This window comes from Exophiala xenobiotica (genome assembly GCF_000835505.1).
Source record: "Exophiala xenobiotica strain CBS 118157 unplaced genomic scaffold supercont1.1, whole genome shotgun sequence".
NCBI classification, from domain to species: domain Eukaryota; kingdom Fungi; phylum Ascomycota; class Eurotiomycetes; order Chaetothyriales; family Herpotrichiellaceae; genus Exophiala; species Exophiala xenobiotica.
In genome coordinates this window covers 5,367,493-5,382,922 of record NW_013562494.1, presented here as the reverse complement: position 1 = coordinate 5,382,922, position 15,430 = coordinate 5,367,493, and the positions used below count along the sequence as shown (strand labels likewise).

Sequence of the window (15,430 nt, the reverse complement as noted above, 5' to 3'; positions counted from 1 at the left end):
GTTTTCCTGTCTCGAAGTTTCGGCAAGGGCTGTCTGACTGTGAAAATATTCACTCTCGGGTCCCCAGAGTTTGTCACTCAAGAGTACTGTACTGTGCTGCATAGAACGGAGTAGAAGAGCTCGAAGAGGAGGTACTTGAACAAACCTCGGGTCACGGTTATCAAAAACGGCGGTGATGTCATTGTCATGTGAGCTCTCCGCAACTTCGTTTCGACAGACTCCAGGTTCACCTGCGACTTCTAGGCTTCCCTCCTCCTGTCAATATTGTCATTGTCATTACGAACCATGTCAATTCGACCAGTTGCACCTGGAAACGCAAAACAGCAATGCTGCTCTCATCTCTGAGCCTCTGTTTATGCTTATGGACGGTGTTTGCAAGCGCTCTTCCGGCGCAACTTCGAGCAAATAACAAAGAAATCTCCCAGCAAACCTTCGAACAGTTGGAGGAACTCGCCCGCATCGTCGATATATCATACTGCGTCGGCACAAGTGGGATCCAAAAGCCTTTCAAATGTCTTAGTCGATGCAGCGACTTTGAAGGCTTTGAACTCGTTACCACTTGGAACACCGGACCACTCCTCTCCGATTCTTGCGGCTACATCGCTGTCTCGCATCCTCCTCACCAGCCACGAGTCATCGTTGCCTTCCGCGGGACATATTCGATTGCAAATACCATCGCCGACCTATCCACGAACCCGGCCGAATATGCGCCTTTCCCTTCAGACAGCGACAATGATTCAGTCTGTACATCTGTTGAACCACATAACGCTAAGCTTCCTCTACTACCGCAGCTGCTGAAGCAGTCTGATAAGAGAGATTTGCCAGAAGTAGAATGCCCGAACTGTACTGTTCACGCCGGTTTCATGACATCTTGGAGAAACACTCGCTGCACAATTGTTCCTCACGTCGAAAAGGCGCTGAAAGAGAACCCGGATTACGAATTAGTCCTGGTTGGTCACTCGCTAGGAGGTGCAGTTGCTGCTTTGGCTGCTCTCGAATTTCAAGCGCGCGGATGGACACCTCATGTCACCACCTTTGGCGAACCTCGGATAGGGAACATGGCTCTCAACCAGTTCATCGATAAGCGTTTCCAGCTGAACACGACTCATCCAGAAGAGTCATTGTACCGCCGAGTGACGCATGTCAACGACCCGGTCCCTCTCCTACCGCTGGAAGAGTGGGGCTACCGTATGCACGCTGGTGAAATATATATCTCAAAACCTTCACTACCTCCTGCACGTGCTGATATGCACCACTGCAACGGCGACGAGGACAAATCCTGCATTGCCGATGGAGTATCTACTCCGGATGAGAATGAGACCGACGTGGACGACGAACTCGAAGTGTCGGGGGTCAAAGCCCTGTGGGGCATTGGCCAACGGTACAAGCTATGGGAACTATTCTTCGCACATCGAGACTATTTCTGGAGATTGGGTCTTTGTGTTCCTGGAGGAGATCCCTGGGACTGGTCCCGGGGCAAGTATAATGTGAGTGATGTGAATGATGAGCTATGAAACTGGCGACAATGAAGCACATCGACTGTATGATTTCTTTGGAAAAGCATGGAGTTGGGGATGGCTTTTGATATTGGGTTCCTGGCTCGTACATACTATAATAATGAACGCTTTGGCTTTGTCAACACCGTGTTGTCCCCTTGACTGCGTAACCTGCCATTATGCGCGTGAGTCGTCTGTGGCCCCGTGGACATCACTAGAGCAAGTTTGCAGGTAACCCAATCCGGGCACCGAACAGGCATTCTCGAGGCATCATACAGCATAGGGCGACCCAACTTTTCTTGGGCTGTCCAGCTCCCAGGTCCCGCAGATATTCGTAGCATGGAAATAATTGGATCCGCAAGTTGAAATAGCTGGCCAAGGGCCAGTGGCTCCTGCGGGTAACACAGTGTGCACAGTATATTCGATAAGCGTCGGACCATTACGAAGGGAGCGCTCTTGGCGTTATAACAGGATTCTGGTTCATCTCGTGCTTCGTGTCATCGTTTACACAGCTTGAGAGCAGCCTTATTGCAGATCTTTTGTTCTCATCAAGATTACAATGTATAAAGAGTATGGCTGTTAATTAATCGTGGTGATGTCAACTGTCAAACCCGCACCGTCTCGGCCTGCGCATCACGCCAACAATAATGGCACTCGATTCATCAACCCGTGGCCATCTGCGGGCGCACCAACGTGGGCGGAACTGCTACAAGCGTCATTTCCCTTCGGCTTTTACAAAGCTGACTTAGATACTCACCACAAAGCACGAAGTGTGAAGGTGATCAAGCCAGATTGGGGCGCGGCAAGTCTGAAAGATCGGAACTTGGAAAGAAGAACGTGTATCATCGGCACGTGGCTCGGGCATGCTGGCGCCCTGGTTGAGATACCGTCCCTGCACGAGGCCGACAGCGGAAGTCTATGGCTGCTCTTCGACCCTATCTTCTCAACGAGGGCTGGTCCGACACAGTACAACGGTGTGGTCAGGGCGAAGAGCAGCCCTTGCCAGGTCGAAAATCTACCCGGCTGCGACGCCATCTTCATCTCGCACAATCACTACGACCATACCGATTGGCCGACTATACAGGCCGTATCGAAGACGTTTCCGAAAACGAAGTATTTCGTCCCGCTGGGCATTAAGCAGTGGTTGTCTTCTTCGGGCATTCCTGACAAACAGATCTACGAACTGGACTGGTGGCAGAATCGAGAATACAGCCCACTGGACTTTGGTCTCCAAGTCACCAGTACTGTAGAAGAAGAAACCATCTTGAGATTCTCGTGCGTCCCAGCCCAGCACAATTCTGGAAGAATCGTCATTGACCAGGGAAGTACGCTGTGGTGTGGCTGGGTAGTCGAGAGACTCCTACGCTCCAAGGATGAATCAGCGGAGTCAAAGGTCACTAGGCAAGGAGCTGTGTATCACGCTGGAGACACAGGTTACAGGAGGATAACAAGATCTGAGACTGTCTGTCCAGCTTTCAAGGAGATTGGCGAGAGATTCGGCCCGTTTGACATGTCATTTGTGCCGATATGGCGAGGCGGTAGCCTGGGGTTCATCTCTAACCTTGGCCTGCGACTCTCGCATGACGATATACCCTCGGCGTTGCATGGCTCTCCAACGGATGCAGTCGCCATTCACAAGGACGTGAGATCGAGAAACACAATCGGGATACATTTTGGGACATTTGTCGGGTCAGAGAACGAAACCCACGAAGCAGTGATTGAGTTTGGTCAAGCATGTGATGAACACGGCGTTGGGGACCTTGATGACGAAAACGAGAGCGACAAAGGGCGTGCAGGAACGCTTGATATTGGTGGCAGTCTTGCTGTTGCAATTGAATAGCATATCCTGAGTAGCATAATTGCAAATGGTGCTTTCAGCCTTCGGTCTCGACCGAGGTACGGCTGGTAAAGAGGGTGCATTGTTACAAAGGAAGAGTGCTTGTTCATACGGTGACGATCTTCGTGCTCAAGACTGCGTGTTGGGCGCCAATATGGCTTCAGTATTTGCACGACAATCAATCCCGACACATTGACACGACTGGAGCTTCGCGAATAATCCTCTGAAAGTACTAGCCTCGAGACGTCCCACTTTTGGTACGCTCCTGTCAACAGTTGCTTCAAGCATCAATTAGGAATCAAATGAAGACAAGCTTCGTAGCGGTTGGCGGGCAAGCCTGTCACTAGCCGGTGTATGTATGTGTGCCTAGGCGGTAATAGGGGGCTTAATCAATTGATCTTGGATATCAGAGAGATGGAAAAGCCTGACCAAAGCCATAATCCGTCAACGCACTGATACAGCTTCATCACCCACGAGAACCAATATTTAGATTGGGCAACGCTACCTAGGTACGCTCTACGGCTTTCGTGGGCTTCCAGCTCGGCAGAAGGCAACATTCCGGTGATCTGCCACGTCTGCCTTCTCACCCCCCAAAAAGCGCCCGTGCATATTAGGCGGACGATCAGTGGCCCGAGAACTAGGCATGTCGGGCTTTTTCATAGAAGCCGAGACGCAAATGCCTCGCATTTTCAATGTCTTCGGGCCATATGGTCGCCCGAGCACAGGAGTAAATTAGGCTGCTGTCCCAACATCAAGACATATATCAAGGCGAGCATGGCTCCCTCGAGAATGTAAGTAGATCAGAGCCGTGAGTCAGGAAGTGCTCCATTCCTTGCAGCCTACGGATTCCAAAACAACATTTACACAATCGAATGGGGTCCTAAACCTGAATGCGAGACTGCTTCTTTCAAAGCATTACCCATTCCCAGCATGTCTCCAAATCAACCAAGAATCGCCATTGTTGGTGCAGGCCCCTCCGGGTTGACGGTCGGCCTCCTCCTACATAAGCACAATATCCCGTTGACAATCTTCGAACTCCGCTCCAAGCCCACGGATGAAGACCTGGCAAAACCAGTGGGAATGCTTGACCTGCACGAAGAGTCCGGACTCGCCGCTTTGAAAGAATGCGGCTTGTTGGACGAATTCAGGTCGCAGACGACTGTCTGCACCGAATTTCAAATCATTGCCAACAAGCAGGGCCACATTATTCACAAAGACGAAGGAGGATTTGCATCTCGTCCAGAAATCTCGCGGAATTCATTGACCAAGCTCTTGCTCGATCAACTACCCGCCGACACTATCAAATGGGAACACAAGCTCACCTCTGCAAGTCTCTTGACCACGACGTCCGGCACCACGGAGGTCGAGCTCGACTTTGGCAATAATGGGAAGCACACCTTTGATCTTGTGGTCGGATCGGACGGGACGTGGTCCCGCGTACGCAATCTCTTGACCGATACGAAGCCCAAGTATGCTGGTTTTCAATACCTTATGCTAGCCATCCGGGAGGTCACCAAGAGATATCCGCATATTGCCGAGTACGTCGGTACTGGGAGCTTCACGTCACTGGGTCACCGACATGGCATCATGTCCCAGCGCGCCCTGCAAGACTCGGCGTTGATCTATGTTTTCCTTACCACAGGGGACGAGAATTTTGGAACCACGTCGGGCCTCACTAGCGGAACACCTGCCGAGGCCAAGGAGAGATTGTTACTCGACGACGACCTTCTGGGCCGATTCGGTCCGAAGCTGAAAGAGTTGGTGCAAGTTGCCTGTGATGAAGAAGCGAATGACAACCCAGGTGCGAAGCTCATGGTCAGACCCCTGTACATGCTTCCGTTTGGCCATAGATGGGAGCACAAGCCGGGCACCACCGTCATCGGCGACGCATCACATGTGATGTTACCGTTCGCAGGAGAAGGCGTGAACCTCGCTATGTGGGACGCCCTCGATGTGTCACACGCCATTATCAAGGCGTTTGAGACAGCGCGGCAGAATGCCAATTCTTTCCAGAAGGCCCTGGATCCCTTGATGAAGGAGTTCGAATCGAACATGGCAGAACGAGCGCGAGAAAAGGCAGAGGAGTCTTATAAAAATAGTCAACTCTTGATGGGAAGTGATGATGGCGCCACGGCTATGGCTGAATGGATGAAAGCAGCCATCGAGCACGCGGCCAATGCAAACGGTCGTACCGGGTGAATGGTTGGTCCTAGGCGCAACTGGCGTCAATGTGGCTATGGTGTTCTCGGTTGGGTAGACGTGAAGAAAATGATGACACGGATTCGGAAACGAACGTGGGACGGTGGAATCGCTGGATAGTCCGAACCGAACAACCACGATGGCATATAGATGTAATACTAGTAGAACGACCCCTCATAATATATGGGATCTCTTCTCTATTCCTGTTTAGTTGCTTTTGCCGACTTCGTTCCAATGAAATGACTTCCAGGAGAGAAATTGTTCGGTGCATCAGCCGCCCTGGCCGCCGAGCCGCAATACAGCCACGTGATCTCGGCAAAGTTGCAGTAAAACCTCGAGAACAATTCAAGCAACGCAGGCACTTGTCGACTTCAGGACCTCATGTTCGCTCATATAAGTCGATGCCAGTCCAATGTCTCGCGCTTGACCTCAAAGATCTATCCGTTTCCACACCTTTGCTCGATCACACTCCTCGTTGTCTTTGATACTATGGCATCACAACTTCTACCTCTAGGTACGAAAGAACAGGAAAGACGGACATTAGCCTTGAACTAATTGACTGAACAGAATTGATCGACAAATGCGTTGGCTCGAGACTATGGATCGTGATGAAGGGCGACAAAGGTACGCAACTATTACCAATATTCTTCACCAGCCCAATAAGTGCAGGCTATGAACACAACCACTTCAGTCATGACAATCCACTTACCTTGGGATGAATGACTAACATATGTTTTATTTTAGAATTCGCCGGTACACTACTCGGTTTCGATGACTATGTCAGTAAGTAATGGCTCAATACCCTTGCGGCGTTATGCCTTCGGGAAGCGGAGGAGTGCTAACATGCCGTTCCCACAAAAAGATATGGTGCTGGAAGACGTGACTGAATTGTAAGCATGCCCATGACTCATGCAAAGATCCAGTACTGACGTCTTCGGATGCAGTGACTACACCGGAGCGCAGACCAAGCTGCCGAAAATCCTTTTAAATGGCAACAATATCTGTATGGTAAGTACTTCTTGCAATAGGACTGCAAAAAGATACTAGACGGTCGCTGTTGATGCTGCTGGCTGAAAGAATCTAATACTAACCTTGCGTGTCCCTTGACAGCTGATACCCGGTGGAGAAGGACCTGTCGCAGCAGCAGCAGCAGCATCATGACCTGGGGCTCTAGCCTCAAATTCCGGGTAGAATCGAGTGATTGCATGGCAGCAGATGCCCTGCTACCTCCTCGGACGGGAGTCCTATATCAGCCGGTCCGAAGATTCCGGCACTTTGTTGAAGCACAAAGCATCGGTAGAATGATCTTACAGCACTCGGGTACTCGGACGCCCGCTTTCAGCATGCCAGCGGGCCAAAGGAGGGGATCTGGACTTTGCGCAGAGATTCAGTATACAATTCAGAGGGATGATGATTATCCGCACTTGCGGTGTCACAAAGCTACTCCAGTTCAGCTGGAATACCTTGCTGCTGACTTCTTGAGCACCTGGACAGTTTCTTGCTGGACGCTTCTCACAATTTCACTTGCAGCCATGACCTCCCTGACTAGGCCTATACCTGTGCCTGCATAAGTCGTCATTCGGCCCTCGGGTCCCCAGCCAGAATCTCCTTGCTGCATTGCTTGCTTGTAAAGCTCAACGTTTTCCTCGGTGCTCATCCCATGTTTAGCATCTTGGTACGTTCTGTTGACCACCCCTCGGCCGTTATATGCTTGCGGCCACCCATGAATGCCTCGCACTACGTCGTATACCGTGGACGAGACAGTACTAACTCCACCATCTGTGACTCTCAATACTTCGTCTTGATAGCCCTTGGCAATTACAGCCTCACGAGCCGCTAGGAACCTCGTCCCAAGAGCCACGCCATGCGCTCCAAGTGCCAACGCAGCTGCAGCGCCTCGCCCGTCCATGATGCCTCCCGCCGCAATGATAGGAATGTCGATGCGCTCCTCAGCGAGAGCATCAACAACTTCCGGGAGCAAAGTCATAAGACTAGCTCGCTGCGCGAGGCCATGGCCACCAGAGTCCGCACCCTGCACAACCAGCACGTCCGGTTTTGTCGTCTTCGCTACCTCCATGGCTTCGGCCACAGTCCCTATTTGCACCCAGATTTTTGTCTTGTTTTTGGTGGCTGCTCGGATTTCTTGCGCCCATTCGAGCAGATCACTTAGTTGCTTTGGCGCAAAGAACCATACAGCAGCAACAGGATGTTTCTTGATAGCTTCAAGGGCGAGTTGCAAGTCGCTTCCCCAATTTTGGAAACCAACGCCAATGGGTAGCATGCCATCGTGAAGAGGGATGTTCTCAGATTCGGTAAACTCGGCTGCTTCTGCAAGGTCCTTTGCTAAAGGAGTCAAGTCAAAGCCTCCGGCAAGAAATCCCATGCCGCCGCTTGCGGAGACTGAGACGGCATGGCGGCCGAGTGTGATCTTCATCATGGGCGCTGAAACCACGAAAGGGGCATTTGGACTCGTCCATGGGTAGTTGGTATGGAAGATGTTCTGCGCCATTTCGTAGCAGTCGAATTTAACAGTGCTGTGACTATAGTAATTTCACGTTTGAGTCACCACAAGGAATACCCGCGAAATACCGCGCTTATATTAGTATAGAGCAGTATATTCGAGGGCCTCGGTAAGCGAGAAGCCAAAAGGCGCAACGGAGGTTTTGGTTCTCCGCGGGACGAATCCAATACGATCAAATACGACTAATCCCCAGGAACTCGTGGTCATTCGAACACACAACCTTGGAACTTGATCCAGTCAACATCGCCCAGTACCATGCGGACACCCTGAGTATGTTCGTATACCAACCGGTTACTGGGTTCTTGTTAATGGCCTCGGATCTGGTTCACCTGTCGTGGCCTGTGCCGGTCAAAAGTAGTTGTCATTAGCGTGAATTTTTCAGGCACCCAAATAGGGGTCATGTGACGCTTGGCGGCGACGACAATCTCAACGATCACCTTTTGAAGGTTGATTGTTGGTTATTGCCCGGTTGTTGGTTGAGGACCTGAATACGTTTGGATGAAATGGATCTGCTGCTGTGAAGACAGAGTGACAACCTTGTACTCTCCTTGACATATCCTCTCTTCTTTCCTCGAAACCTGAGACCATTCTACTCTCTCACATAGTCATCGACCGACAGTTATTGGATATCTTAATCGCATCTGACAAAGCCTCATTCGCAAACTTGTGAAACCACCTACCGTCACTTTCTTGCGCATTTGGTCGAAAGGACAACAAAATGTCTGGAATCAACGCCCCTGATCGGTATGTGCTCGTACATTTCATACGTTTGATGTGGGCAGGGGACGAACGGCATGGCCTGCCATCAGGATAGCAAAGCTGGACCTGGACATCACCACGCATATCGCTTTATGTGGCACTTAATCCTGGGTATTTGCCGGTTTCGCGCTGCCTAGCTGTGTTTGAATTGAGGAGTCCGGAATGCAACTACCTCAAGCCGATGCTAGCAGCTGTCTGCTTTGTCTGGGAAACTGGCTCACTTCACCTTCACCCATCTGCGGCTTGGCACAGACCTGGACTGGACACATCTCAACTGCGATACTGCTCTTTGCTGCATCTTGTGTTCTCAATCTATTACCTGTGGGATCATTCTGGATACTATTCAAATTGTGTATGGAACAGAATATCAAGATGTCGGATATATTGGCAAACTCATCTCCTTCCGGTGGGAACGATGCCAACGCTGCAAGTCCACGCGATCCACCAGAACACTGGCCGGGACATCCGTCAAACCAAGTGTACACCGGCGGCAACAACGGCGCGACCAACAACACTGACGCCGACCTCCCTGAGCAGTAAGTCTTCCTCAACCGATCCTGCTCCGAACCATCCTCAGTCGGAAGGATACGATCATCATATTTAACGCGCTGTTTAGCGGGGAAGGGGATGATACCACCGCCATGTCCACTTTCACTCGTGAAGTCAAGGCCACGGACTCCGGACCCCCTCTGACGCCTACCACGGAACCCCCTACTCCTAAACCCGGCGACACGTATACTGGAGCTGGACCGCACGGGCTTCCACAGGATGGATTGGGTTGGAGACATCACATCTCACGCAAGCGATATCAAAATCCCGGAGTTGATCACAATGCCATCAACAACCAGGACAGGTGCGCAACAGCAATTACAACATCTGGGACCAGATACTCCTCCTTCCGACAGGCCATCCTTCGTTCCTGCTTGACTCTGGTATCCGTGGGTGACTGTTGGCAACTTGCTAACCTCACTTGATAGTACTGAGGCGTTTATTCTTGCCGACGGTGAAAAGAAGATCGAAGAGGAGATTGATACTCGTGAGTGTTTTACGACGATGCTGATAGTTCTCACTGACATCCTCATGCAGGTACTCCCAACACAGTCATCTTCACCTTCAACAAGGAAGATCACACTCTTGGTAATCTCCTGCGCGCGAAGCTCCTCCAGAACAGCCACGTCATGTTTTCAGCCTACCAGGTCAGCTATTCTGTCATGTCTCCGGCGCAGCAACAGGCTAACCGTCCAAGGTTCCCCATCCCCTCTTCGCACAGTTCAAACTTCGAGTACAGACCGATGGCCAGATTACTCCAAAGGAGGCTGTTATTGCCAGCTCCAAGGACATCATCAACGAGCTCAATGCCCTGGACAAGAACTTCAAGAAGGAGTATGATCTGAGAAAGATGGTTGGAAATGACGGTCAGAATGGCGTTTGATTCGGTCGTGCACTCTCTGGTAAGGGAAAGATACTAGAGAACAAGACGCACCGAATATGACTATGGCTCAAATGATACCATGTACTATCACGGGATGACAGGAGTGCCGGCGTTCTTGGTGATAGCAGACACATCAGGCACATCCTGTAGGGAATGTATGTCTCATGGAGCCCACATGGCGTAGTGCTGGAGGGTGGCAGCACACGATAGCTGTCTATCAGGAATTCATTGCTTGACGATTATGGCTCTCCAACATCGTCTAATCTCATTGCTTGACTCGTCTTCGGTAGGATACCCTGCTTGGTGCCTGCTTGGACAGTGCCTTTGGCTTTCAGCTTAGTCAGCGATGTTGGTGGACTGGAAGCGCAGCCAGCCAGCCCCAGTTCCGCGTCATTGCACCAACAGAGTAACCTTGCCAAAGGCCTGAATTCTACCGTCTCACTCATTTCCTCGTCTTTCATCTGCATTTTGTTGCGTTCGTTAGCATCATGTATTCGTCGTCCAACTCATTCCTGGGCGGTGCAAATAATGCCCGCCCGGGCCCTGGCGGCTTCGGGCAACAACAGTCCTTCGGCTCGTTTAATCAAGCTTCCCAACAGCCATCACCTTTCGCTCCGCAGCCTACCGGCTATCCTGGACAGTTGCAGGCACAGCAGACTGGTTTTCCAGGGTTTGGGGCACAGCAAGGGTTTCAAGCTCCAACGCAACAACCTCAGTTCACGGGATATCCGGCCCAGAATCAAGCTCAGCAACCTCAGTTCCCACAGGCACAGCAGCCTCCTCCTTTCCAGCAGCAGCCATCCTACCAGAGCGCTCCTCCAGCTCAACAACAGCAACAACCTCCTCCAGCTGCTCCGATTCGTCCTCAGCAGACGTCTAACCAGATTGCGCAGTCCTTTTCTCAAGGTTCCTCGAGTGTACCGACGTCGAACAGACGAGCGAGCAAGAGCGCAAGCAAGATACCCAATATAAGATTGTCTTTCATTACTGCTACGGATCAGGCAAAATTTGAGCAGTTGTTCAAGTCGGCGGTAGGGGATGAGCAAGCATTAAGCGGTGAAAAAGCCAGAGATCTGCTACTGAGGTCAAAACTGCCTGGAAGTGCTTTGTCCCAGATATGGATTCTGTCGGATACCACCAAGTCAGGGCAGCTCCTCTTTCCAGAGTTCGCCCTGGCGATGTATCTGTGCAATTTGAAATTGACGGGCAAGGATTTGCCTACTGCTCTGCCAGAAAAGGTCAAGAACGAGGTATCTAGCATGGTGGACATCATCTCCTTTGGCGTTCCTGATGAAAAACCACTGCCGACACCTCGGGCCAACATGCCAGATTTCGACGCGCCGATGAGACAAAATGCTGTATCTCCTCCTGCACCTCAGGCACCACGGCCACAGCAGGCATCAAACCAACAGCTTTTGTCGCAGCTGACTTCTCAGCCAACAGGGTTCTTCAACCAGGCGACAGGATTTCAGCCAGGCCTTCAGGCTCAACCAACTGGTTTCCCGGGACCCCAACAAGGTCTGCAGTCTCAGCCTACAGGGTTTCCGGGGCCGACTGGCTATACTGGTCCGCGACCACCCATGCCTCCAATGCCGACTGGATTGAGTAGCAACATGTCGCCGCAACAGACTGGTCTTCTACAAGCTCAACCTACTGGAATACCTGGGCAGTGGGGCTTTGTCAACGCTCCAGCAGGAGGGTTACCAAATATAGAGGCTCTCCGACAGCAGCTGATGCCTCAAGTTGGTCGTGAGGGTGGCTACACCACGCAAGGTTTGGCTGGAACCGCCAAAGTACCTTGGGCAGTGACCAAGGACGAAAAGAGAATCTACGATGAGCTTTTCCGTGCTTGGGACGGTCTGGGTAAGGGTTACATCTCTGGTGATGTCGCTATTGAGATCATGGGTCAGAGTGGTCTGGACAGAACTGATCTGGAGAGGATCTGGACCTTGTCGGATCCCAACAACAAAGGACGACTCAACATGGATGAATTCGCTGTAGCCATGCATCTGATATATCGTAAATTGAACGGATATCCCGTTCCGAATCGACTGCCACCAGAGCTGATTCCCCCGTCGACGAGAAACTTCAACACCTCCATCGACACCGTTAAGTCCTTGTTATCACAGGACGCCGAATCCCGGAAACAATCTGGAGCGTTCTTGCAGCCGCAAAAGACGGGTATCAGCTATCTTAAAACCCACTCTTTCCGTTCAGGATCAGCATCACCGAGCTTCGGGCGCAAGGATGCGACCGTCTTCCGCAACAATGACGATGACATTGGTTATCGTTCAAGTGCAAGACGTCGTCTTGGGGCTGGAGGCAGGACTCCATCCCCTGCTCAGTCTTCTGATATGTCTGAGAGTGCTCATGACGATCTGACGCCGGATCAAATCAGGAAAAAGATTCGCGAGAAAAAGATTTTGTTGGACGCAACCGATTTCCAGGACGAACGACAGGCTTATGATGAGGATGTCTTGGATCGCAGAGACAGAAGAGAGGCGGAAGATCTCTTCAGACAGATCCGTCGTGTTCAAGACGATATTGATACTCACCCCAATTCTGGGTTTGCTAGCTCAGATACTGGCGCGGAGAGAAGGTCTATGCGCCGAGAATTGCAGAGGTATCAAGACCGACTCCCAGGCCTGGCGTCAGATGTTCGAAAGATTGAGAAGAGCATCTCAGAAGCTAGACTACAGCTCTTCCGCTTGAAGGACGCCAAAGCCCACCCGAATAGTGCCTCGAACATCGTCGGTACCGGACCTGGAGGAGCGGTCACTGAGGCTGACCGGATCAAAGCCCGGGCGAGAGCCCGAATGCAAGCTCGGGCTGCTGAACTTGCAGGACGACCGGCTCCAGCCTCTGATGACGAAGGTGCCGCACAGAGACGACTCGAGCAGGAGACATCCAAGGTCAAATCGGAACAAGAACGTCATGAAGCCATGACTCGCGATGTTGAAGATAGCGTCAAGGACTTCGTATCCAGCCTCGAGGATGGTCTGCGTGTTGAGGGTGAAAATGCAACTCAGGAACATGAAAGAAGACGCTGGGAAGAAGCCTTGGGCGTTGAGGACGAGATCAAGGAACTCATTTATGATCTCCAAAGAAGCAGTCGAACAGCCAAAGTCCGCAAACAAGAGTAGGTGCATATCCGACGTTGTTCGAAGACACGCTAACCTGACTAGGCAATCTCGTCCTACCCGACCAGCGCCTACAGAGCATGCTCCTGAGGAATCGAGATCTACTAACGGGGACTTACCAAGTCGTCCTGCTCCGTCGACCACCGCCTCATCATCATCATTGACTGGTGGCACGTCGGCCCAGGACCGCGTTGCCGCAGCCAAGGAGAAAGCTCTCAAGCGAATCCAGGAGCGCATGGCCGCGGCAGGCATCAAGCCTGCTGGCGACTCTGGTGAAACCATGCAACAACGTCAGGAGCGTGAGAAACAAGAAAGAGCCGACCGCTTGCGGAAGGCAGAAGCAGAAGACGCCAAGCGCGAGCAAGAGAGACAGCAAAGACTGGCAAATGAGGGCGTAGCACCTCCGAGCCCCAAGTCTGCCAAGAAGCCTCCTCCACCACCGACCCGGAAACAGAGGCAGGAGAGCTATGACATGACTGATCGTAAAGCGCAGGAGTCCGCAGCAAAAGCCAAAGCCGAAGAAGAAGCGGCTGCTCAGATCAGGGCAGAACAGGAAGCACAGGAAAAAGAGCGCAAGAAACTAGAGTGAGTACATTCACTGGTCATGCGGTGGTATGCACTAACCGATGCTTCAGATCGCAAGCCAAAGCGCAAGAGAACGACCTAGAAAAGGAGCGTGAAGCTGCTCAAGAACGTTTGCGCGCTCTAGAAGAACAAGTCAAGGCCGGTAAGATCAAGAAGCAGGAAGAGAAAGCTCGCAAGAAGGCGGCAGAGAAAGACGCCAAGGAGAAGGAAGCCAAACTTGCTGCACAGCGAGCGGAACTTGAAGCGGCCAGGGAAAGAGAACGACAACTCCAGCTGCAACTTGAGAATCTTGGTGAATCTTCCTCAGATGAAGATGAGGGTCCAGAACAAATCACTCCTCCAGATAGCACCCCAGCGCTGAGTCAGGTGCAAACGAGCTCAATCTCGTCGCCGCCAGCAACAGCTCCTCCACCACCACCACCGCCTCCACCAGAGTCATCGACAAGTGGCGGTTACGATGCGACTCCAGTTTCAAGCCCTCCGGCAGAAGAATCACGCAACCCATATTTCAGGAAGCTTTCTCAACGATCAGAGGAGGCGAGACCCGCGTTTTCACCACCACCTGTGCCTCAAGCTCAACCTTTCTCCCCACCAGCAGCTGCAACACCCGCACCACCAGCTGACCTGCCATCTACCAATCCCTTCCACCGTATCGCTCAGCAAGAGATTGCTAAGCCACTGACACCTAGCTTTACGGGAGGCCAGTCAAGGCGTCGTCCAGAAGAGGATGAATGGTCTGCAGCTGGATCTGACAAGGATGACGACAGTGACAACGAAGACGAGCCACCTGCCGCCGGATCAGCCAAACACCTGGCATCTATCCTGTTCGGTACGATGGCGCCACCTAGGCCATTGTCTTCCATGGATAGCAAAGATAGCAAGCCTGCTACACCTGTACAAGAGCCACCACCGATCCCAGGAGCCTTTGATTCTGCTCCGCCACCTCCACCGATGCCAGATAGTGGTGCTCCATCAGCGCCACCTCCACCACCGCCCATGCCTAACTCTGGTGCACCAAGCGCGCCTCCTCCACCTCCACCAATGCCTACTGCAGCAGCTCCCGATGGTGCACCACCGCCACCACCAATGCCTGCACCAGCCCGCGCAGGCACTGGTGACATTGGAGCTCTTCTAGGTGAAATTCAGAAGGGCAGAGGATTGCGTCACACTGAGACAAAAGATCGTAGCTCTAGTGCTGTCGCAGGAAGAGTATTGGGTTAGGGAAGCCTGTGTGCAAAGAGAATGCATGTGTACAGATCATAGATGAGACTGACCGTAGTTATCTCCTTTTCTACCTCCGTACCTTGCTATATAATCTTGGAGAGCTTCACCGTGTCATTACGGTATCGTGAAGCTCTTATCTCCAGGCCGATGCTTCTTACCGCTAGTTACTGTACCACAGGGAGAGCGCAAAGCCAGCTCTTATATGTAATCGTCTACGGTATGACGAATCTGCCTAAA

The 15,430-nt window shown here is 51.9% G+C and overlaps 7 protein-coding genes across 7 annotated transcripts; 6 read left to right on the top strand and 1 right to left on the bottom strand.

The window, feature by feature from the left end:
* Positions 1 to 252: 252 nt before the first annotated feature.
* On the top strand, positions 253 to 1,641 carry PV05_02121 (uncharacterized protein). Its single transcript, XM_013467200.1, has one exon. The coding sequence runs from the start codon at positions 327 to 329 to the stop codon at positions 1,512 to 1,514; it is 1,188 nt and encodes a 395-aa protein (XP_013322654.1). The 5' UTR covers positions 253 to 326; the 3' UTR covers positions 1,515 to 1,641.
* Positions 1,642 to 2,014: 373 nt separating this feature from the next.
* On the top strand, positions 2,015 to 3,628 carry PV05_02120 (uncharacterized protein). The gene has a single exon (XM_013467199.1). The coding sequence runs from the start codon at positions 2,092 to 2,094 to the stop codon at positions 3,334 to 3,336; it is 1,245 nt and encodes a 414-aa protein (XP_013322653.1). The 5' UTR covers positions 2,015 to 2,091; the 3' UTR covers positions 3,337 to 3,628.
* Positions 3,629 to 4,044: 416 nt separating this feature from the next.
* On the top strand, positions 4,045 to 5,704 carry PV05_02119 (uncharacterized protein). Its single transcript, XM_013467198.1, has one exon. The coding sequence runs from the start codon at positions 4,264 to 4,266 to the stop codon at positions 5,530 to 5,532; it is 1,269 nt and encodes a 422-aa protein (XP_013322652.1). The 5' UTR covers positions 4,045 to 4,263; the 3' UTR covers positions 5,533 to 5,704.
* A 205-nt stretch (positions 5,705 to 5,909) lies between these two features.
* Positions 5,910 to 7,056, top strand: PV05_02118 (U6 snRNA-associated Sm-like protein LSm5). The gene is made up of 6 exons (XM_013467197.1): positions 5,910 to 6,046; positions 6,100 to 6,156; positions 6,277 to 6,315; positions 6,395 to 6,422; positions 6,477 to 6,540; positions 6,643 to 7,056. The coding sequence occupies exons 1-6, from the start codon at positions 5,914 to 5,916 to the stop codon at positions 6,691 to 6,693; spliced, it is 372 nt and encodes a 123-aa protein (XP_013322651.1). The 5' UTR covers positions 5,910 to 5,913; the 3' UTR covers positions 6,694 to 7,056.
* Positions 6,913 to 8,135, bottom strand: PV05_02117 (uncharacterized protein). Its single transcript, XM_013467196.1, has one exon. The coding sequence runs from the start codon at positions 8,039 to 8,041 to the stop codon at positions 6,983 to 6,985; it is 1,059 nt and encodes a 352-aa protein (XP_013322650.1). The 5' UTR covers positions 8,042 to 8,135; the 3' UTR covers positions 6,913 to 6,982.
* Positions 8,136 to 8,521: 386 nt separating this feature from the next.
* PV05_02116 (uncharacterized protein) lies at positions 8,522 to 10,486 on the top strand. Its single transcript, XM_013467195.1, has 4 exons — positions 8,522 to 8,797; positions 9,790 to 9,848; positions 9,899 to 10,008; positions 10,059 to 10,486. Exons 1-4 carry the CDS (start codon positions 8,772 to 8,774, stop codon positions 10,242 to 10,244), a joined length of 381 nt encoding a protein of 126 aa, XP_013322649.1. The 5' UTR covers positions 8,522 to 8,771; the 3' UTR covers positions 10,245 to 10,486.
* A 184-nt stretch (positions 10,487 to 10,670) lies between these two features.
* Positions 10,671 to 15,336, top strand: PV05_02115 (uncharacterized protein). Its single transcript, XM_013467194.1, has 3 exons — positions 10,671 to 13,383; positions 13,430 to 13,969; positions 14,020 to 15,336. Exons 1-3 carry the CDS (start codon positions 10,733 to 10,735, stop codon positions 15,188 to 15,190), a joined length of 4,362 nt encoding a protein of 1,453 aa, XP_013322648.1. The 5' UTR covers positions 10,671 to 10,732; the 3' UTR covers positions 15,191 to 15,336.
* The last annotated feature ends 94 nt before the right edge of the window (positions 15,337 to 15,430 follow it).